Source organism: Hibiscus syriacus, unplaced genomic scaffold (genome assembly GCF_006381635.1).
Source record: "Hibiscus syriacus cultivar Baekdansim isolate YM2019G1 unplaced genomic scaffold, ASM638163v2 tig00112249_pilon, whole genome shotgun sequence".
Classification (NCBI taxonomy): domain Eukaryota; kingdom Viridiplantae; phylum Streptophyta; class Magnoliopsida; order Malvales; family Malvaceae; genus Hibiscus; species Hibiscus syriacus.
The window spans coordinates 1593686-1617339 of NW_024063281.1; the positions used below are offsets into that span (position 1 = coordinate 1593686).

The following is a 23654-nucleotide window of genomic DNA, read 5'->3' on the forward strand; positions in this document are numbered from 1 at the left end:
GCAACTTTTATAACATGGCCACACGGATAACCAGATGTTTGCCATTTCATACAACTACACGTCTTTGCATTTAGATCGACTAGCCCATTTAAGTTATTATCCAGTACTTGAAACAAAGTGTTTGAACATGGTTCAACTCTCCATGACGTTGACTTCACAACACGTTTCGTTATCTTTTTTTCAGTCCATGGTGTAACACGATGTTCCAATGTTCCTGTAAATTTAAATAAACAATACTTAGTAAAATATATAAATATGATAAGTTACGAATTCAAAGAAATAATACTTGCATGGTTTCTTTTCTTGTAGTACCACTGTTGAATAGAGGCTCGAAAAAACTCCATTAACATAGTAATGGGTAATTTTCGGGAATGACGACTTAGAGCGTTGATTGATTCTGCACTATTAGACGTCATGAAACCATATCTTGCTCCAAGTTGATGTACTCTTGACCATCTTTCAAACCCGACATCTTCTAGTGTTTGAGCACACTGAGGCAAAACACGTCTTAAACAATTTATATGCTTATTGAAATCCACTTCCCGATAAGCTTTTACAGCCTTCCAGTATGTCCATTTGTGCTTTTTTATACCAGCAGACCTTGATTTTAGATTTCTATACAAATGAACACCACAAAGTCCATGAAAAGCATCTGGGAAACACCTTCTAACAGCGTTGTCAATTGAGTTTGCCCTATCGGATATGATTGTTAGATTGCTAATAGGACCTATGCAATCCCTAAGATGCCCCATAAACCATGTCCATGAATCAGATGTTTCAGATTTGCCAACCCCGTAACTATTGGCAATATCCCATTGTTAGCATCCATGGCTACTGCTAATAAGTTTACTCCAAGGTATCGACCTTTCAAATGTGCTCCGTCAACTATAATAACTGGGCGCATGCAAGTAATAAACGAACGAATCTACAAAATAATATACACAAGAAATATAATCATTTAAATGTGAAATGCATGTAACTAACAAAAATGAGTCAACAAAATTATATTGATTTACTAACCGTAGCACCAATGGCGATAAACAGCAACTCAAAGCGTCCATCTCTATCTGTTTTGATATGAGTTACCGACCCAGGATTTTTCAGCTTTAAATTGTGACAATAAGCCGGCAGTTGGGCAAACGATGCTTCTGGCGACCCCCTCAACAATTCCAAGGCATAACATTTGGCTCTCCAAGCTTGAGAATATGATATACTAATCTTGAACCGAGCATTCATGTCAGTCATAATTTCATGTCCCCGATATACCCTGCCATTCAAAAACATTAACTCAGCCAGAAAACCACCCAACACCTTTTTGTTTGCCTATCTATGGTGAGGAAAAACTTGGGTTCTTGAACATGTATGTTTATCAATAAAAGTCCTAACTTGAAACATTTCGCAATCTTTTATTCTCTTTGCAATCATACGCCACGTACAGTTTTTGTCAATCATACACCTTGTTTCGAAACGATCTTTGTTTGATTTGTTAACTTTTAGTTGATAGCCATCTTCCACACATTTCGTATACAAAGCTATCTTCAAGTCTTCCTTTGTATCAAAACAATCATCTTTCATGATACGAATAACTTTTGTGTAACAATCAACTGCTTTCTTTACCAACTCTTCTTCCGGTATCTGAAGTAATTCTGGCATATTCCAGTTATACGCCCGTGGCATTTTCTTTTCTTCGGGGACTTTTTCTTTTTCTTCTTCAGGATTATATGAATTACAGAATGGATGTTCAACATGTTCATTCACAGTCGTAACTTCCTCCTCATTATCATCAACAATACATTCTTCGGCAACGGCTGTTTCATCATCAAAATTCGGGTATTGACCAATATCAAAATCATTACACGCAGGGTCTGTTTCTTCTTCTGAAACATCATCAAAATCCGTGTATTGACCAATATCAAAGTCCGGATATTGACCAAGACCAAATTTCGAATACTGACTAGTACTCACAATTTTTTCTGTTGGCTCATCATCGTCTAACTGGTCAATACGAAAACCGGAATTTGGTGCTGAAAGTTGATTGGGATTTGGATTAGAGAAAGGTTGTGGGTTTTGAGAAAAACTTAGTTGATTACTACCCGCTACTGACCCAACAATACTACTTCTAGGTTCAACAACATACAATGTAACATCATCTTGTGAAACACTAATGTAAGCAATGAATCGTTCAACATCTTCATTGTCGGTTAACAAATAAACTTTACCATTTCTCTGATAAGATAGCCTAAATCCACTTAGGGGCTCTAAATTCAATTTATTTGAAACACGTAGCATTAGAGTTTCATAAGTTAACTTTTGTAAAGACAATTTTAGCTGAAGATTCATGGGTAAAGGCATATATTGTAAAACACCATGATCATTATCCCATGACCCTCCAAAACACAAATCTATCCAAACATGATCAACATTAGATGATTTCATGGTTGTAAATTAATTTACTAAACAGACGAGCTGCGAAACTAAAACCTGTTGCCGGATTGGGAAGGATGTCGTTGGATATAGGAACGGATGTCGCCGGAGAGAGTGATAGATGGAGATGTAATGAGTTGCGATTTAGGGATTTAGTTTATGATTTGCTGCTGTTTCGTAGTTATATACCCAAAATTTCAGTGTTGTGATTTACAGATTCTCGTTGCGATTTACGGATTATCGTTGCGATTTACAGATTCTCGTTGCGATTTACGGATTATCGTTGCGATTTACGGATACGCGTTGCGATATACGGATACGCATTGCGATTTACGGATACGCGTTGCGATTTACGGATATACGTTGCGATTTACGGATACGCGTTGCGATTTATGTGTTCGCGTTGCGATTTTCATATTCGTGTTGCGATTCTGGAAAATCGCAATGCGAATTTGTACTATCGCATTGCGATTTTCAAGAATCGCGTTGCGATTTTGGAAACTGATTTGCGATTCTGGGGATCGCGTTGCGATTTTTATTTCGCGTTACGATTTTGTTGGTCATTTTGGCAAATCCAAAAAAAGTTGGTTAAAATCGTATATTATAAGGCATTTTTGGTCACTGAGGCGATTTTCTCTTTATGTTTAGGGAGTATTTTTTTTATTGATACACTTGATTTTTTTTTAAATAATCGAGTTAAGTGCACTATAGGTGCTTAATGAGTTGAACAACTTGAACTTGACTCAGTCAAAACTTAGTAAAAGTTCGATTCGGGTTGACTCGACTCGAAACTTTAACGAGTTTAGTCGAGCAAAGTCCAACTCGACTTGATAAGTTAGATTAAAATGTTATTTCTTTAAAAAAAATTACAAATTTACTAATTATTAAAAATAATTAAAATACTAAATTATTAATTAATAATTATTATTTTATTGCACCCAATAATCAAACCCTAATTATTATTTTATTGTATTTTTTATTGTTATTTTGATGTTTAGACTTTGAATTTGTTTTATACACTCTTTTGATAAATTTTGATTAAATTTATTAACTTATGTTTATATTAATTTCTATATAGTATTAGTAGATTTTACTTATATTTAAAAAATGAAATAAAAAATTCGATGAGTTTAACTACCAATGAGCTTAACGAGCAGCGAGTCGAGAAACAAATTTTCTTGACAAGCACGAGTCGAGCAACAAATTTTCTTAACGAGCACGAGTCGAGAAAAATTTTAACGAGCTTAATGAACAATGAGTCGAGTCGAGCAACAAAATTTTTTAACGAGCAAAAGTTGAGCACTGCTTAACTCGCGATCAACTCGCTCGATAAGCACCCCTAAATTGCACCATATATCCCCAAACTATGATTCTCATTTCCAATTACATCCTCAAACTATGACTCTCATTCTAAATTAGTCCTTGAACTTTTGAACATTCCAATTTCATCCCAAACTATGAATCTCATTCTAAATTGGTCCATAAACTTTCAGATCTTCCACCAAATTCATCCAAATATGTAATCCCATTTCAACCATAGTTTAACCTATTTTTTTTTCCAAACATATAATAATATAACTAAGCCTAATGATTTTCTTAACAAAAGATGTGACGAGTATATACATATAATTTATGATAAAATTAAAATATAAAAAAATTTTGGGGACCAATTTAGAATGAAGATCACAGTTTGGGATGAAAATGAAATGTTTAATAGTTTGAGGACTGATTTAAAATGATAGTCATATTTTAAGGATAAAATTGAAATGTTTAAAAGTTTAGGGACCAATTTAAAATGAAGGTCATACATTGGGGACGTACGATGCAATTAACTCAAAATAATTTACTATTTTTAATTAAAATATTTTTAAATTTAATTTTAATTATAGTTATTTATTTGTACAAATAAAATGAAATTCCAATATACTCTTATAAGTTCGTACAATAAATATTTTATATAAAAATATATTTGTAAATATTAATATAATAAATTATTATAAATGAGTTTAAAATGAATTCTATGAGAATTTATTATACAAAAATTACATATTGCTGTGTACAAATCAAGTAGAAAATGAATGCACTGTTTTACAAATGCCTGTAATTTGCAGATCAACAACAATTCATTAAGCTAGAAACATGTGCAGTGTGGAACATGATGAGAGGTCGATGAACAGTGACACGAACAACGTCGGGTGCATACGTCACTCGCTCGTATTATGACATATACGTGAAGTGTCGGAATTTATACGACGGAGTAGTTCGGTCTCCGGCTCTGCTCGAGAGATATCTGCATGGTAATATGGCATGTCCAAACATGTGATGAATGATGATAGTCTTAAGACTTCTGCTTCTCATGCGAAGTTTGATAGATTACCAGAAGAAGATCTTCGTCTGTCCCAAAGGACTTGCGTGCTTCTTCGAGATGCTCCGATGAGACCCTCTCGTGTTTCCTGCACATTGTCGTTCTCGAGTTAATGTTTCGAACAGAAACTCGACTTGTGGATTACATGACATACGCATTAGGTTGTAGTACCTAGAACATGCAGGATCTGGAATCTCGAACACGTCTGTCTCAGCATCATAGCCACATATCACGACATAGTGACCTACAAAGAACGACTTCCTTAACAACTAGACACCCGACGTAGGACGATCGTAAAGGTTGCGACAATGTACCGAGCAAGGACGAGACCGTTCATTAACCGAATCATATTTGGGCTTCCAAGCAATATCGGTGAAAATTTTATGGGCCAAGTTGTTAATACAAGCTTGTGACAATGTACCAAGCAAGGGAGAGCTATGCAAATGCCATGGTCAAATTATCCAACCAACATCAGCATAATACGATTATCAGAATGATACGTATTCGCATGTCAGCATTCGGATTCGTATTTTCAACTTGTATATCAAAAACGACGTTATAAAAGCGTGCGATACTCACCAGCGTATTCTACGTCGTTTCCGTGAAATCCGGGGATGATGACATCCTCCATCCAAGACTGACTGCAATGCAAGATTTTGACAGTAGAATTCAGCACTACGACATCATCCCCATATAAGAAATCACTATCATGCAAGAAACTAACTCATATGATACCGGCTAAAATACGAAACACCGGTTATACGAAAAATACAGCGGAAGTTGGTACAATAACGATTAACAGAGAATACATACCTCAATTTATACTGATCAACTAAAGCAATTGCTATATACTTCCCCGACAAGATCCAGCGAGAGAGTTCTTCGCCAGTGATTGACCTGCACTGTAAATGGGACAGTTCATTACCCCAAGAAAAAGTTTAACCTTGACACAGCAAAGGACGGTAAAACGAGCTAAAATTTTCATCAGCAACAAGGATCATATCTTCAAATGAAGCATTCAACAGAGATCGAAAAAAACCGAACCATGAATATGAAAAGAAAGAATCCAATCCAACTGTTTATCTTCTTTCATATGGAATCAAACCACCGGCTATTAACATTTTAAAGGGAAAAAATATCGCTACATCGATCGAAATGCTGTCAGGATTTAATGTTCCACTGAATACCCCTATTTCGATTCCTGCTTCCACGGCTTTTTTGAATAGCGTATCTACTCGAACCAGATCAGTAGGCAGTTGCTCCTGAAGAATTCTCAAAGTTAATGGAAAATCACATAATGGCTATTTAAGAAGTTAATAAAGAAGGAATATTGATTAACCTATATAATGTACATCATACAAGTCATGGTGCAGAGCTTGAAAGAATAAACAAGAATGCTAACACGGAATTGCTCGCGAATTCACAACCAATCGAAAAGCCCTTAGAACTGGCACAAACTGATTACAAAAATGCACAAGGTGCAAAGATAAATGACCTTATAATACGTCTCGTCAGAGTAGTTCGGGTTGGCTCCAAATGTTAGGGTATAATAGAAAAATCTAACCGAAAACCTCTGCAGCAAGTAAGCCGGATCTACAGTCCAAATGCTGCATTCAAAACGTAAGCAATAATATTCATCAGAAATGAAATGGTAAGAACGTACGTTGGTTCGATTTTCATACAATTCTTCTCGTAACAGACGGAACTTTGCCGACACCGACACCCCGTAACAACAACGTACCTAATTGTGCAGCAAAGCTCAGCCAACTTCTCGTTACCGCAATCATCGAGACCGACAGTAGCCAAAGCCATCGAAACACAGGCAAGTCCACAATCACAAGAGAACAATTGGTTTACATGTGGAACCTACAAATCACAATCACAGCTTTACAGACCCTATCCATGAAACCATATGCAATATAGACTTGATACACAAGGCAAAACAAAAAAATACCCCATTAATTTCACTCACTTGAACAAAATGCGATCGGGGCAACATCGACCCCTCGTGGCTAATCCGACTACCAGATGATAGATCGAAACGGAGGAACTGTGCTGCCACATTCATGCATTCCTCATCATTTCCTTCATCATCTTCATCTGTTTTAAGAATCTTATTTAACAGAAAATATAAAGGCCACATCAGGTGATGCCTCTCTTGATTAAATTACAAAATAATGCCACTCAGAGCATTTATTTAATTAGTTATAACAACCTTAACCGTCAATTCTTCTTCCTCTCCACAGTTTTTTTCCTGTAGAAAACATAAATTTGGTCGAAATTATGAATTTCAAGGGAATTTTTCTCTACAAACACCGCAAATTTGGTCAAAATTAGCCTTCTTGGCATCAAAATTCAACCTTTTTGAACCTATACACAATCTGACTACACAGGGAAATGAAGATTTCTGGGCACTAAATTGATTGGTCAGCAAATAGATTCAAGAGAAAAACAGCTTAAATTGATTGGGGAAAAAGGAAGAGAATCAATATGCTTCAAAAAGGTCAAACAAAAACGTAATTAAATTCTTAAATTCTCATCTAAAACATGAACAACCTGGGTAAAAAGCTAAACTTTGAAAAAGATTACCAGTGGTTCACAGAATGTAAGATTACCAGTAGGAATAAAAGATTACCAGTGTGAACAAAAGATTATCAGTGGGAATAAAAGATTACCAATGAGAATAAAAGATTATCAGAGAATATGATTACTAGGAATGTTGTATTTTGTGTTTGGTTGATTTAGCATGAATGTAAAATTACCGTATTTGGTTAAAGGAATAAAATATTTTTGTAATGTATATTTGACCCCTTATTATATATTTGTATAATATTACAAGTTGGAAAATATTTATATATTTTCTTTAAAAAATTTAAATTCATTATATTTATATAATTTTTTTACAAAATTAAAATATAAAAAAGGTTTAATGAAAGAGTAAAATTTTATTTTAATCCCTGAACTTCATATAAAATTTTAATTATAGATTTTTTTTTTGTAAATCTAAAATAGTTTAAGGATAAATTTGTAATTTAACCTTTGTAGAATTTTTATTATTCAATAAAAGAAGAATATTTTTGAAAAAAAAATAAAATTTAAGGGCATTTTAGTCCAAAACGTCGGTAATGTTACAATACCTAAGGGAAGGAAGGTAATGACATTCCCTGTAATATACAAAAAAAATTCACTATTGGTAATAAAACATTACCGGGAATGACATTCCCGGCCAAATCAAACAGGGGAATTTGGATTCCATTCCCGGGAGAATCCAACATTCCCCATCCAAACAGGTACGTTTGGTTCACGGAATGTAAGATTACCAGTAGGAATAAAAGATTACCAGAGAATAAGATTACTGGAATTGTATTTTGTGTTTGGTTGGTTTAGCAAGAATGTAAAATTATCGTGTTTGGTTAAAAGAATAAAAGATTATTGGAATGTATATTTTACCAAATTGTCCTTATTATATATTTGTTTTTTTAACAAATTGAAAAATATTTATATATTTTCTTTAAAAAATTAAATTCATAAAATTTATATAATTTTTTTACAAAATTGAAAATATAAAAAGGTTTAATGAAATAGTAAATTTTTATTTTAACCCCTGAACTTCATATAAAATTTTAATTATAGATTTTTTTGTACATCTAAAATAGTTTAAGGATAAATTTATAATTTAACCTTCGTAGAATTTTTATTATTCAATGACAGAATAAATTTTTTGAAAGAATTTTTTTTAAGGGCATTTTAGTCCAAAACGCTGGTAATCCAACAATATCTAAGGAAAGGGAGGTAATGACATTCCCGATAATATACCCCAAAAAATTCACTATTGATAATGTAAGATTACCGGGAATGACATTCTCGGCCAATCAAATGAAAATGTAGATTCATTCCCATGAGAATCTCACATTCTCCAACCAAACACACAAAGTCGCAAGTTGAGATCAGGTCTAAAGAGTCCAACTTTACTGACGAAACGACACCGTACTGCTGGCACAGACCCACCTCCTCTTCTGATTTTTTTCAATTGATTGTTCTGAACGAATTCTCTACTCACAAAACTGAAAGCGAAAGATTTTTTTTTCTTTCAAAATGAACAATAAAAAAATCCATTTTTTTAATTTCGTTTTTTATTGTATTTTTAAAGAGAGACGTTATCCCATGGCACGTACCATCTCTTCATCTCTCCCACAGTTCAAAAATCAAATCTTTCAACTCTCCCACCCTCCTTTGCACCTCAAAGACTCATCCTTTAAATCCCAATCCTTTGTTTTTGTTTATGTTTCTTTGGTGATAAGAAACAAAGGGTTTTCAAATATGGAGCCATTGTTGAAGAAGAAAGATGGCTGGACTGAGTCAGGGAGTGCAACCGAGCTGCGTAACTGCAATGGTGGTGAGTCTAAAACGAGCAGCACTACGAGTAGTAATTCAAGTGGATCAAATTCAGGGAAAAAAGGGTCTGTTTTTGGTTCACCTACTCTTTTGGGTTGGCCTATAAGGAGAGCCATCACTGCAACTCCTTCAGTGTCAAAGGATGTCTCTAATGGAGATGGAATTGAAGAAGTTAGTAATGAAGATGACAAGTCCAAAAAATTGGGTTCAAAGATCAATGGTTTGTGTTCAAATTATTTGGTTTTTGGTTTCTTAGACTAAAAGTTTGATTTTTTTTCTTGTCTAATTCTTCTTCTTCTTCTTTTTGGGGGATTTTTAGAGATTGATTTGATGAAGGAAAGGTTTGCAAAGTTGTTACTTGGTGAAGATATGTCAGGTTCAGGCAAAGGGGTTTGCACAGCTTTGGCTATTTCAAACGCCATTACCAATCTTTGTGGTATATTATGAAATTATGGATTTTTTTGGGTTGAAATTTGTTTTTTTTTGTTTATCTATGAGCTTAAATTGGGAAAATACTATTTGCAGCTACTATTATCGGGCAATTATGGAGATTGGAGCCTATTTCTGAAGAGAAGAAATCCATGTGGAAAAGAGAGATGGAGTGGCTTGTTTGTGTTAGTGACCACATTGTTGAGTTCATACCTTCTTGGCAAAATTTCCCAGATGGAAGCAAGCTTGAGGTGATTCTCATCTTTGATCCTGTTTGTTTACTGAGAAAATCATGAGGGAAAAAAGACTTCTTTTGGATGGTGATCAATTGGGGTGGTTTGCTGTTTTTAGCTATGAAACTCAACTAATTTGAAGTTTCTTGTGTTTTTAACTGTTTATTCTGTGATTTCCCTTAGGTGATGACTTGCAGGCCTAGATCAGATCTTTTCATTAATCTCGCGGGGCTTCGAAAACTCGATAACATGCTCCTGGTAGGAACTTACAGTGGTTGATTTATGATTCATGGTTGTGTTAATCTTGGGGGAAAGTTCATGTTTTCAACTGTATAATCTGGCCCTTGCTGGTGCAGGATATACTAGATAGTTTCACAAGCACTGAGTTCTGGTATGTTGATCAAGGGTCGTAGCGCCGGAGGCTGACGGTTCGGCCTCGTTTCGGCAGACGCTGCAACGCCAGGAGGAGAAGTGGTGGCTGCCTGTGCCCCGTGTGCCCACCGGTGGTCTCGGTGATAATTCTAGAAAGCAATTGAACCACACTAGGGAGTGCACCAGTCAGATATTGAAAGCTGCTATGGTTATCACAGCATCACTCTGTCGGAAATCGAAGTTCCGTATTCGTACTTAGACACTCTTCCGAAGGTCCAAAAATTCCGACTAGTCCGATGTGTTGTCGTGTTTTATGTTCATGAACTGTGTTTGATCTATCTCTAAATGTTGCTGCAGAATGGTAGAGCTTGTCTTGTAGACCTGATTTATAGGTACATTACCTCAGATCAGTTCTCGGCTGAGTGTCTGCTCGATTTCCTTGACCTATCGTCGGAGCATGTTGCTCTCGAGATTGCGAACCGCGTCGAAGCCGCAATATATGTGTGGCGTCGAAGATCTATTCGAAGCCCCCGATTAATCCGAACCGATCCACTACGAAATCGTCATGGGAAATGGTGAAGGACCTTATGGTTGATGGAGACAAGAGGGAGTTTCTAGCAGAAAGAGCTGAAAGTCTATTGCTTTGCTTGAAGCAACGGTTCCCGGCTTTGACTCAAACTACATTGGATACCAGCAAAATCCAGTGCAACAAGGTCCGAAATTCGAAATCCGAAAGCTACTTCATTGTTATACCTTTCAATGTTACTTAATTCTATACCTTGTTTTCGAACACGCAGGATGTCGGGAAGTCCATTCTCGAAAGCTATTCACGAGTTCTCGAAAGCCTGGCATACAACATCGTTGCACGCATCGACGATTTGTTATACGTCGATGACTTAACGAGGCATTCGGATAGGCTGTCATCGGTTCCTACCATTAGCGTAATCGCACACAAAAAGGTTTCCATCCCTTATTCGGTACCAGTCTTGAACACTCCCTACAAAACATCTATCGCCTCGACCCCGAGCTTTTCAACCGCGCCACTGATCAGCCCTGCAGGGGGAGAAAGAACTCCTTTTCTCAAGGAGAACAACAACAGCAACAGCAACAATAACAACAACAACATCATCAAGCCTCATCGCCGAGGCTTCGGAGTGAAGAGGGTCTTGACAAATTATCTCGGAGGTGACTCGAAGCTGAAGATATGCAGTAATCCAACTACAGATACTTCATCAATCCTGAAGAACTCTACTAACAATTCAGAGAAATCAGGGAATCAAAAGGCTCATCAAATTACATCGAAACAGTCGTCGGCATACCAGAACGGGACCGAAATGCGACAAAATCCTCCGCAATATACCGTCACTTGAGTAGATTTTTTATGACAGTAAACTACTGGTTGTAGTAAGATCATGTGTATGAGTTATATTTATTATATATTTTTTGGTTGTGTTCTTCATTCTCGTAAGTTAATTTGAACAAAACAGCCTACGTCTTTTTTCATAGGGGTGTTAATCAGAGTAGTTCGAACCCGTAATTGTACCATTTGTGTTGCGGTATCGGGATCGTTTCGTATAGGTTTAATACTTTAGGTACCAAAGTGGAAAAAAGTTATACTTTAGGGTCCAAACTATATATATATATGATATTGACTAATTGAGTGTTGTGTGCTTGTATATGTTAAGTGTAAAACGGAGGGTCTCATTAAAAATCCCTTCTAGTCCTCATAAGGGGAAAAAGAAATTCTATTTAAACATTATTTGATGTATATTATAGATAAACGAGTTGAAAAAACAAAACTACCGAATAGTGCTCAGGTAGCCAAAGTATGTGCTAACTTGTTGCACTCGAGTCGTACGAACTAAATTACAAATGATGCTTTACAGTCAAACAAATTTCGGACTTCCTGTAACTGAAATCCTATAGTGGAAACATCAGGTGGTCTATCCCGGATCTTGTTTACCACCATAATAGAATGAGACTCAAATACCACATTCATACATTGGTTCTTGATAGCAAAACGCAAACCAACCACAATTGCATGTACTTCGTCAATCCCAGCTTCCGCACAAGATGGTGTTGAGATCGCCATACCCTCAGGGGTAACCCAACATCATCACGAGCTATTATACCCACTATCGCCACTCGTCACTGCGGATCGAATATCCCGTCAACATTAACTTTAACAACTCTAGGGTCGAGTGGACGCCACTTCTGTTGGGCAACACTGGTTGGCTCCTGTCATGGTGGAACTCCAACAGTTGTGTGTGTCGCTCCTCGAACAGTGAAATTCCTGACCGATTTAAATGCATTCTGGAGCACATGCGCATTTAAAGCTATAAGCCATGGAGGTTGAAGTTTATCCTCATGGACTAGTGTTTCCTTCATCATATATTCTAATAGAACCGCATTCCATATATTCTAAAATAGAACCGCAAAGCCAGCGAAACGTTCAACGGCGAATAATTGCGATAACGCTTCTACTCAACTAAATAGATTCTATGGGCACGAAACGAGGTACCCAGAAAAACCAGCCTCCTGCATGGCCGCCTGGGCATACCGACAGCCACGCAAAACATGAACAGTTGTTTCCTCATCAGCTTGGCACATAGGACATAGTCTTAATCCTAAACCTGCCTCCTGAAGACATTTACCAACAGGCAATCCATCATGCGCCAAGCACCACATAAATATACGTATTTTTGGAATAACCAGTAATTTAGCTATGACCCTGCCAATACCGACATTCACGTAAAGCATGAGCAGTTGTTTCCTCATCAGCTTGACACATAGGACATAGCCTAAATCCTAAACCTGCTTCCTGAAGACATTTACCACCAAGCACCACATAAATATAAGTATTTTTGGAATAACCAGTAATTTAGCAATGACCTGCCAAACAGGAGATGTGCGGTCCGGTTAGTGTTGCTAACGTTGTAGCCATCAATACCCGGACCAAACCGAGTACACACCGGAATCATGATAGCCCCAAATAATAACCTTCTCAGAACACGGGGTAATAATGGCAACTAAGATCTCATCGGCATCTACCCTTTTGAACACCTCTCAAACGTGCGATTCAATCCAAGTCGGACAATCCAACATCATAAATAACGGAGCCCAGAATCTTGCTAGCGGGGAGGAAGAGTAATCCCTTGTGAGCGTCACCTTTGTAAAACCACCCCATTTATCCGTAACCAGGTTCAACTGACTATTAATACCAATGCGCCTATAAATGGCTTCTTCCATTGACTGAAGCGTCCTGAAAATGCCTTTCCATGCATAAGAACTTCTGTCTCCTTGTCTCAAATTCAGAATATCACCATGTGGGAAATATTTGGCCCACAAGACTCGGGATAATAAACTATTAAAGAACCAGATTAACCTCTATACATGCTTTCCTAATAATGCAAGATTGAAAGAATGCAAATCGCGTAAACCCAATCCTCCTTGTCTTTTTGGTTGACAAATCTTCAACCAAACGATCAATGGCCAGCCACGGGCCGAGGTCTTCCCAGTCCACCAATACCGTTGCATTACAGAAGTCATGTCATTAAGTAAAGATTTCGTCAAAAGATAATAGGACATCGCACACTGTGGTAGTGCCTGGACGATCCATTTTAGGAAAACCTCATGCCCTCCATAGGATAGCAGACCTTTCGTCCATCCCATAACCCGAGCTGCCAATTTCTCCTTTAAAAAGCCAAACGCCGTCGTCTTGTTTTCGCCAATAACAATTGGTAGTCCAAGATAATGGCCCAACGAGTCCACCTATTGTATTCCAAGTATATCCGTTAATTGTTGTTAGTATGCCAAAACAGTGTTAAGGCTAAAATATATGGACGATTTGTCTAAATTTATATGTTGTCCCGAAGCATCGACAAAAACCCGTAGAATATCCTTATGCTGTCTAATAGATGTTTTTTTTTATAAATTGTTATAGATCATATAGGGATAATGTCTCTTTAGGTGCCTAACCTTTTTTAGCCTATGACTTTCTTTATTGGCCCCCCACTTTAGTTTTTATTTGCAATTTAGTCTCTAACTTTTTTAATGTAAATTTATCATTGATTAAATATTTGAATTTGTATAAAAGAATTTTTTTATTGTAACTATCAATATCTGATCTATTTGATGATCATATTGATCAAACCCTTGAAATGACCATCCAGCTCAGCTGGTAGATCACAAGGTTCTTAACCTAGAGTCGTAGGATCGAGTCCCATGGAGGGCATTTCATAATTTGGAGGTCTCCTACGGAAGTTTCTTAACCTAGTGTTGGGGTAACCTACTATCTTACCTCCCCTTACCCCCGTTATATATGAAAACAAGAGACAACAGCAAAAATTGATCAAACCCTTGAACCCCTTTTCTCTTCCAGCAGTGTTCGCCTCTGAGCCTCCCTTCCCCCATTTTTTTCATTAGCTTTGTCAAACCCTAAACCCATCTTCTATAACGTCGTGCTTTATACCTACGGTGCCTTTGCGTCCTCGTTCGTCCCGATCATAACGGTATTTGATTGCTAGTTAGTGCTTCTTTTATAGCTTTAAGGCCCGCACCTTCTTCTTAATGTTATGTTCTTGATGACGATATCAGTTAGTGAATCTTATACATTTTCATTTTCAGTTTGGGTCTGATCTATGGCTTTTCTAAATGCGCTGCTTTCTTTGTCTGTTAATTTTTGTTTGAGTTACGATAAACCAGTAAATTAACGCTAAACGATGTTGTCGTTTTCAGCATGATATTCATTCTTTAAGGCTCCTCGTCGTGCCCGTGGCCCTGGACGTGTTGGTAGGGCTCGGGACGATGGTGCTGCTCAGGATCCTGCTGCAGTTATGGACATTTACCAGGCGCTACTTTCCGAAGAAAATGCAGCAGTCCCTGCACTAGAGGATGCAAAAAAAGAGATCGTTGAAATTTCTAATGCAAGAGACCTTGCTGTTGCCAGAGCTGAAGCAAATGCGCAGATTATAACTCACCTAGAGCAGCGTGTAAGTCAACTGGAGGCAACTTTGAAGGATCAAGTAGACATCGATCAACTCAGACGAAATATATTTGCAGCATTTAAGGAGGCTGCCGGCATAATGGCAGTGGCACAGTCAATTCTACCCGGAAACTAGGAGTTGATTGGATACGAGTAGACGTACAAGCTAGAAGCTTAGAATTATTATCTGAGTTATTTTGTTAAGTATTCAATTGCTGAAGCATGCAAGACGTGAAGTATATATCTTGTTATTTGAACTTTCAGGAATGCACCGTCTTTTTTAGATTAATTTAGATTTTTTTGATCGTAATTATCACTAGCTGTAGATTATCTTTCCCTTTTTCGCTGATTTCGTCGTAAAGTCTTATATATGTCTTTGTTTTGTTCATGATTCATCTTCTGGTACAACCTCTATTCTCTATTGTATGTTCTGATAGTTGTATTTAGATGGAGTGGCTTGTTTGTGTTAGTGACCACATTGTTGAGTTCATACCTTCTTGGCAAAATTTCCCAGATGGAAGCAAGCTTGAGGTAATTTTCATCTTTGATCCTGTTTGTTTACTGAGAAAATCATGAGGGGAAAAAAAGGCATCTTTTGATCTTTAGGACGGTGATAAATTGGGGTGGTTTGTTGTTTTTAGCTATGAAACTCACCAATTTGAAGTTTCTTGCATTTTGAACTGTTTATTCTGTGATTTTCCATAGGTAATGACTTGCAGGCCTAGATTAGATCTTTTCATTAATCTCGCCGCACTTCGAAAGCTCGACAACATGCTTCTGGTGAGAACTTACAATAGTTGTTTTTAGCTATGAAACTCACCAATTTGAAGTTTCTTGCATTTTGAACTGTTTATTCTGTGATTTTCCATAGGTAATGACTTGCAGGCCTAGATTAGATCTTTTCATTAATCTCGCCGCACTTCGAAAGCTCGACAACATGCTTCTGGTGAGAACTTACAATAGTTGATTTATAATTCATGGTGTTAATTTGGGGGAAAAGTCATTGTTTCTAACCATATAAACTGACTTTTGGTGGTGCAGGATATACTAGATAGTTTCACGAGCAGTGAGTTCTGGTATGTTAAGGGATTGTAGCCCCGGAGGCCGATGGTTCGGCCTCATTTTGGAAGACGCTGCAACGCCAGGAGGAGAAGTGGTGGATACTTGTGTTCTGTATGCCTGCTGGTGGTCTCAGTGATAATTCGAGAAAGCAATTGAACCACACTAGGGAGTGTACCAGTGAAATATTGAAAGCTGCTATGGCTATCAACAGCATCACTCTGTCGGAAATCAAAGTTCCGGATTCGTACTTGGACACGCCTCGGAAGGTCCTAAAACTCCGACCTAGTCCGATGTCTTGTTGGGTTGGTTTGTTGTTTTTATCTAATTTTTCTAGCACCATTATAACTGTTGAGCTTAACGAATTCACGTTCAATCCATTTATCTTTTAACTTAATGATCTAATTGTCGCTTCCAACTTGTACATTATATTGCCCAAGTACGTGGTGTGGTGGCTGCAGTTGTCGACATGTACGAGGCAGTACTTGCCGAGAAACAGGCAACAAAGCAGTCGAACATGTACAAAGGATATTTCAACTTGAGCAGCACGACAAATCAGCGGCTGTCACAGTGGAGCTAGACGAAACAACCGAAGCAGCGGCGACGGCAGCAGGCACTCCGACATAATACTGCAAGAGATTTTGCTGAATCTCCTTCGGTCAAAATCAATGTGCATTTTTCTGAATTGATTCCTCCAGCATAATTAGCATCATCTAGCTTGGGAACCCCACGAATACTTCCTCGCATGTTTCCATCGGTGATAACAAGTTCTAGTTTCTGCATGAGTTCTGCCCACCGTAGCACAATTTCCACGATTCCAGACTTTGCAACTGCAATGCATTTCACCAACCAAGAACTAGATCAGTTAACCCTTCACAGCTTACCACTAAATACAAGTGAGCCATTTGAATTGACCTAACCTTTCTTCAAATAGTCTTCTGAAAGTTCACATTTAGAGCCGAAGCTGCTCCGATGAAGTGCCAAAGTTTCCTTGGTTTGAGAATCAAAAGAGGATTGTCAATAAGACCACTGACACCCTCTTCTTCATCAATGCAACCGCATCGTCCTCCAGGTGAGTCCAAGTCGGGCATAAAAGTAATCTTTTTCCAATTCTCACCCTCCCTGCATTTTGTTATAACAGGTTCAGTTTTGGTTCCCATGTTGTTTCTAAATATCTACAAGACAAGCCAGCAGTTTGAAAAGAAATAGCCACATTCAAGCACACATTTGTCCTCCTTTTTGTTTGACAAGTCAGTGACCCAGAAACAATCGATCATAAGCAAATCATATTTTAATGTAACCATGTTTCAAAGTCTTCAACCAGAGAAAATATGTAGAAAAAAACAAATGATCTTTCAAACCTATAATCAATTATAAGTAGAAAAATGATATTTCCATCAGTGGTCTCGATAACAGTGTCGTCGTAATTACTGCTAGTCAACAAATGGCCAAAGACCAACTCCTGGATATAATAAACGTTTCCCCCCTGGTGAATCTCGACCGGAACCCCATCCCCGTTGTTGTAAACGGAGATCAAATTCTGCTCCGCATCGATCACCACTATGATGGAATCCATGGACGGATCCCGCTGCTTGTTGTCGGCGGCATTTACTAAGATCTCGTCGAAGGTATTGTAAAGTGCCGTTACGTATTTGATTGTGTGATGGACCATTTCGTCGTTCTCATAAACCCATAGATTTTGGGAGTTTTTCTGGTCGAACCGATGTAGCTGTCCGGCCGGAGGAGGATGTGTTCTATTTGGCTTTTCTTCTGGTAGGTTTCTTCTATGGTCGTCGAGGCTTCGATGTTAGCGTTGCCGATTTATAGCGGAAGTTTGAATAGGAAGCCATGGCGGATTTGGGATTCGATTAGGGCTTTAGGGAGGAAGACGAAGAGTTTATGTAAATAATGGGCGGGAATATTGGAAATTGCAAACGAGAACGGAAAGATGATCCAACGGCTGCGATTTGTTTTTTATTATTAGTGTTGTATTTTTTAAATAGGGTAAACTATGTGTTTACTACCTAAACCATTAGTTATAATTCCTAAATTTTTATTTTTTTCAAAATCATACCTAACAATTAGTTTTTATTTCATTTTAATACCATTTCCTTAAAATCTTAACGGATGGGCTGATGTGGCATAGCTCTAGCGGACGAAGTACCAATTTGAACTGTGAATCACAAGAGAATGACGAGTCGAGCAACATAGTCCGGTATATAAATTGAAATGGTTAAATAGATATATAAATGAAACCGAAGGACGGTTTACAATATCTTAAGGTAGCTAGACTGGGAGTCCGGCAAGGAATTGGAATGACGAGGCTGTTGCTGCCGAGGTTGTTGCTGCCAAGTCTGTCATTTGAATTTTTTTATACGCACCAAGGACAAGTGCAAGATGTTATGTCCGTAATACGAATTTAAGAAATTATATTAAAAAGTTAAGCGGTGCAAAATTCTAAAATTAATAATTTGAAATCGATAAAGTTAATAAGAAACAGTTCATTAAAGTTTAAAGTAATTGTTAATTAGGATAAAGTTAATTATCTCAATAAACGCCAAGTATGATTTTGAAAAAAATAAAAATTTAAGTATTAAAACATAATAGAAGTGATAGTTTAGATATTAAATATGTAGTTTACCCTAATTTTGATCACATCCTACAAAGTTGTTTACAATAGACTATGATTTTAAGGTAGTTCTGTCGTACGTTAGTCTAATATACGACAACTAATATACGACTAAAGAAAGATGCTACCGGAAATGTTATTGGTTTTTTAACATTTCTGGTAAACCACTACCTAAAACATTATTTTTTTACCATAAATGTTAATTTCGCTACCTAATTTTCAGTAGAAAAACCGGTAAAAAAAATAACATTTTAGACGGAACTCAATATTAACATTTCCAGTAAAAAATAATGTTTTAGGTAGCGCTTTACCGGAAAATATTAAAAAACTTATAACATTTCCGGTAGCGTCTTTCTTTAGCTGTATATTAAGCGACGTACGGGAGAGATCCCCACGATTTTGTACTAATTTAGATTCAAATTTTTACTTTGGGAAAGATGGCATCAGTTGCCGACGACTTTAAGAGAAATTATCATCAATTATTAATAATTTTGGACTAAATTATAAAAAATAAACTCTTTACAATAAAAGTAGAATTAAAATAAACATACAAGACAAAAATATGAGGAATCGGGTCAGATGAATCGTTCTTCTTGACCTAAATCAGATTTAGACATGAAATTTTAGCTTATATTAAGTCTGAAGCTAAAAATATTTTGAAATCAAATCTCGATCTGACTCGACCTAAAACAGTTATTTTGTAATAAACTTTATTCTTTTTAACAAAACTAAGAAAATTTAACCAACTAGTGCCTATATTAGGATAAAACCAACAACAACTAACCTCCCCCTTTCTAATCATAGCATTGTAGGAAACTCTTTTGTTGTATAAATCCATCAACAATCTCTCATTATTTTACACAAGACTATAAAAAAGGAATTCAACAATGGCGACAATGTTATTGTGGTGCATTACGATGATCTTTTTTATGGTCTTTCAAATGGCAAGTTCTAATGCCATTCCGATTAAGATGAACGTGATCGATAAATGTTGGAGAAATAATCCTTTTTGGCGGAGTCAACGACAGCGTCTGGCTAAATGTTCTGTTGGTTTCGTCGGTAAAATGACCAACAACATTGGTAAAGATGTCACAAAATATAAGGTCACCGATCCTTCCGACGACCCGTTAAATCCTAAACAAGGGACCCTTCGTTACGGGACTACAATGATCAAGGGAAGAGTATGGATCACCTTCAAAAGCGACATGCGAATCGTACTCCAAAGACCGCTTCTCCTAAGCAGCTTCACCGCCATCGACGGTCGTGGTGTCGACGTCCACATAACCGGCGCCGGTTGTCTCGTGGTGTATAAGGCGACCGATATAATCATCCACGGGTTACGGATCCACCATTGCAAGTCCCACCCACCTAGCACTGTGATGGGTCCGGAATCAGAGGTGATCCCATTAGGTCAAATGGATGGAGATGCGATAAGATTGGTCACCGCAAGGAAAGTGTGGATTGATCACAACACGTTGTATGAATGCCAAGATGGTCTCCTTGATGTCACTCGAGGCTCCACCGATGTTACCATATCTAACAACTGGTTCAGAAACCAGGACAAAGTTATGCTTCTTGGGCATGATGATGGCCATTTGAGAGATAGAAACATGAAGGTCACTGTCATTTTTAACCATTTTGGACCTAACTGCAATCAAAGAATGCCAAGGTAAAAATGGCTTAACTCCATGTTTTAATTTGCAACAAGCCTTACTATGATGTTTTTGCATCAGTTTAGTCCTCGAAGTTATTTGATTGCACCATCCTAAACCTTAAACCCAAACCCTAAACACTAAATTCTAAACACTATCTGACTGCTATATTAACTCCATCACAGAGTCCGTCATGGATATGCACATGTAGCTAACAATTTCTATCAAGGATGGGAACAATACGCCATTGGTGGAAGCATGAGCCCTAGCATTAAGAGCGAAGCCAACGTTTTTGTAGCCCCAAATGCAGACAACAAAGAAGTAATCTTTAGCACTATATCATCAGTTATCATTTTGTATATGAAAATATTTGGTTCAGAAATGGTGAACCCTAATTATGTCTTCAAACAGGTTACATGGAGAAAGGGCGACAAGGCAAGTAAAGCTTTATGGAATTTCTATTCGGTGGGTGATATTTTCAAAAATGGAGCCTCTTTCAATAAGCAAACGGGTATAGGTGGGGCGAAACCTAATTATAATCCAGAACAAAGTTTTAAGGTTGCCAATGCCAGATTAGTTAAAGAACTGACAAGTGCTTCAGGTGCTTTACAATGCTCTAGGACTCTGACATGCTAAGCACAAATGAGACCATGGTATTGAATATTGATATTTGGCTCAAATGAACATAAGAACACTAAGAGTCATGCTTTGTTTATTTGAGGTTAAAAGAAACTTTGTGCACATGTTGTATAAGAGAGGAGGATGTGAGTTAATCATTGTGTAAGCTATCAGTCTGGTGTTGTTGTTATTGCTATCGTTATTGCTGTTAAACGATTAATATATGTTCTAAATAATTTTAAGTATAAGACAATGAATTTCCGATCATCTTTATAGTCGCTAGAGCTTGAATCCGAGACCTCTAAGAATAATAATGATTCCTTAACCACTTAAAACGTGACACGTGCACCATCGTGTGTCACGTTATCTTATAAAAAAATTGGATTACTCATAAAAGAGGGTTCACTCACTCCGGTGTTGGCATTGGGAACTCCGCGTACTTGGCAAGAAGAAATTCATACATCTTTTGAAGACTCGTTGTGTGGGCAGAACAGTTGTATCTCCCTTTCGCATTGGGGAAGATATGTGCCCTCCCGTCGTCATCGACGTGCACCATCGATGCATTTAGAATGTAAGGATATTGATGTTGAAGCCCTAAGATGAGAGCCAACGTTGTGTGCACTGAGGCAGGGAGTTTGGGGCATATGGAAGGACCAACGACGAGACTAGGAATCACTGTCACCACATCGATTCCGTGTCGTGCCCCTGATTCGAGAGCTTCCTTTTCCGGTAAAGTCTTGGACATAATGTAACAACGTTGGTTCCGTTTTGTATCCCTCGAAGGAAACCGACGTCAGTCCAGAAATTCTCGTCCATAGTCTCCACTTCCCGTCCGTTGAATACAACCGCACGGTACCTGATCTTAAGCATGACTTCAATACGCTTACCATTCCATTCACCGCCCTATCAATAAATGCTTCCTCGGGCACATCGAAGTCGAGAGGGTGGCGAGATGGAAGACTCTCTTGCATCCCCCGATGGCTGCATCGAAACTCTCGGGATCGTTAAGATCAGCGCAGAAGATTTCGAGCCTTTCGGCTGCACCCGGCAGTGTGGTTAGGAAACTAAGGTCTCTTTTGTTACCTGGGTCGGACCTGACATTGGTACGGACCGAGTAGCCCTGTTGAAGAAGCCTCTTGATCAGCCATGCAGCTATGAACCCAGTGCCTCCAGTCACACACACTGTTCCTTTGTCAACTTCTTCCATCTCTTCTGAGTCTTTACTTTCTCTTTCGGACGAGATTTAAATAGCGGTTCGCTACCACAATAATATCCATTATATAACAATAACGATATGATCCGAAACCATTATTACATGACTATGATGATACCTGCAATATATATAACGAATCTTGATAAGGCTCATGTATTAACATAGTGTATATATATAATCATGAATTTTACCTTGGGAGTACGTTATATCGTTAAATAAAAAATTCGAGAACATTATCTCCAAAATTTTACCGACAAAGACCTCACACGTGACTTTAAATCCCAAAAGATTATTCGAGACTAACACAACTACGACGAGAACACTGATATAATTAGTATCAGATTAAACATTGACACAATGCTTCATACTTAATTGTTCTCTTTAGAGGTCTTGAATTTTGTAATAACGTCTACAAAGTGTATGTACATTACCGATAGGTTAAGAAAGTTATGAAGGGATCCCGCCTTGTATGCAGTGCATGATTACGTAGACTCATAAGACAATATTTTCTCAAAGGTAAAACAGTTAAATCCTTTCGACGAGCAAAAATAAAATAAAAGATAAAGGTCGTAAATCCTTCCGACGTCCAGTTAAATCTTATTTGGTTAGTTATCACATAAGAGAGGGGGACTTGGCATGCATATTATTGTGTTTAGTTATCAACTTTATATTATTCTTATTATTAATCTATTTGGTTTTGTTCTATTTATCTATTTATCTATTCACATGTCTGTTTATCGATATATCTATCTATTTATCTATATTGTTAGGTATTTATTAGCTTATTTATCCATAGTAATAAGGTTGATCAGGCTGAGGTATTAGAAGATGGTGAACCCAAAGTCGAGGAGGAATGAGAAAAGCAGAATGATGTGGCATTGGGTCCAACAGGTTTCTGCAAGAAACGTACAATTCAAATGAACTTTTAGAAATAAACTTTAATTATAATATATATATATATCCCTTAAAACTAACTTTAAATCATTTATTTTTTATGTGTGGATTATATATTTTGAACTTTTAAATTTTTAAGTATTTCTTATGTGATATTTTAATATAAAAAATAAATAAACCATATACATGTGAGTTGAAAATGTATTCGAATTTACGGGTACCCGGACTTAACGGGTCGGGTCACAAATTGAAAAATATATTACCTTGAAAATCGAGTACCTGGTGCTTCAGCTACCTGAAAATGAGTACCCGATTCTGAACATCCCCTAACAACCCTTTATATCACAACACGTGTCATAATGTTTAAATAATAAGTCAACATTTATT

At 37.3% G+C, this 23654-nt stretch overlaps 2 protein-coding genes and 2 pseudogenes across 2 annotated transcripts; 2 read left to right on the plus strand and 2 right to left on the minus strand.

Moving 5' to 3' along the window:
• Window positions 1-4464: 4464 nt before the first annotated feature.
• LOC120176494 (guanylyl cyclase 1-like) lies at window positions 4465-7053 on the minus strand. Its single transcript, XM_039182925.1, has 10 exons — window positions 6762-7053; window positions 6531-6655; window positions 6285-6396; window positions 5977-6051; window positions 5603-5691; window positions 5369-5430; window positions 4961-5033; window positions 4802-4877; window positions 4666-4714; window positions 4465-4544 (listed from the first exon to the last, which is right to left on the minus strand). The coding sequence occupies exons 1-9, from the start codon at window positions 6930-6932 to the stop codon at window positions 4670-4672; spliced, it is 828 nt and encodes a 275-aa protein (XP_039038856.1). The 5' UTR covers window positions 6933-7053; the 3' UTR covers window positions 4465-4544; window positions 4666-4669.
• Window positions 7054-9106: 2053 nt separating this feature from the next.
• LOC120176446 lies at window positions 9107-11588 on the plus strand (annotated as a pseudogene).
• An 8253-nt stretch (window positions 11589-19841) lies between these two features.
• On the plus strand, window positions 19842-21193 carry LOC120176460 (putative pectate lyase 2). Its single transcript, XM_039182887.1, has 3 exons — window positions 19842-20559; window positions 20728-20863; window positions 20954-21193. Exons 1-3 carry the CDS (start codon window positions 19862-19864, stop codon window positions 21176-21178), a joined length of 1059 nt encoding a protein of 352 aa, XP_039038818.1. The 5' UTR covers window positions 19842-19861; the 3' UTR covers window positions 21179-21193.
• A 373-nt stretch (window positions 21194-21566) lies between these two features.
• Window positions 21567-22367, minus strand: LOC120176600 (annotated as a pseudogene).
• Window positions 22368-23654: the final 1287 nt, after the last annotated feature.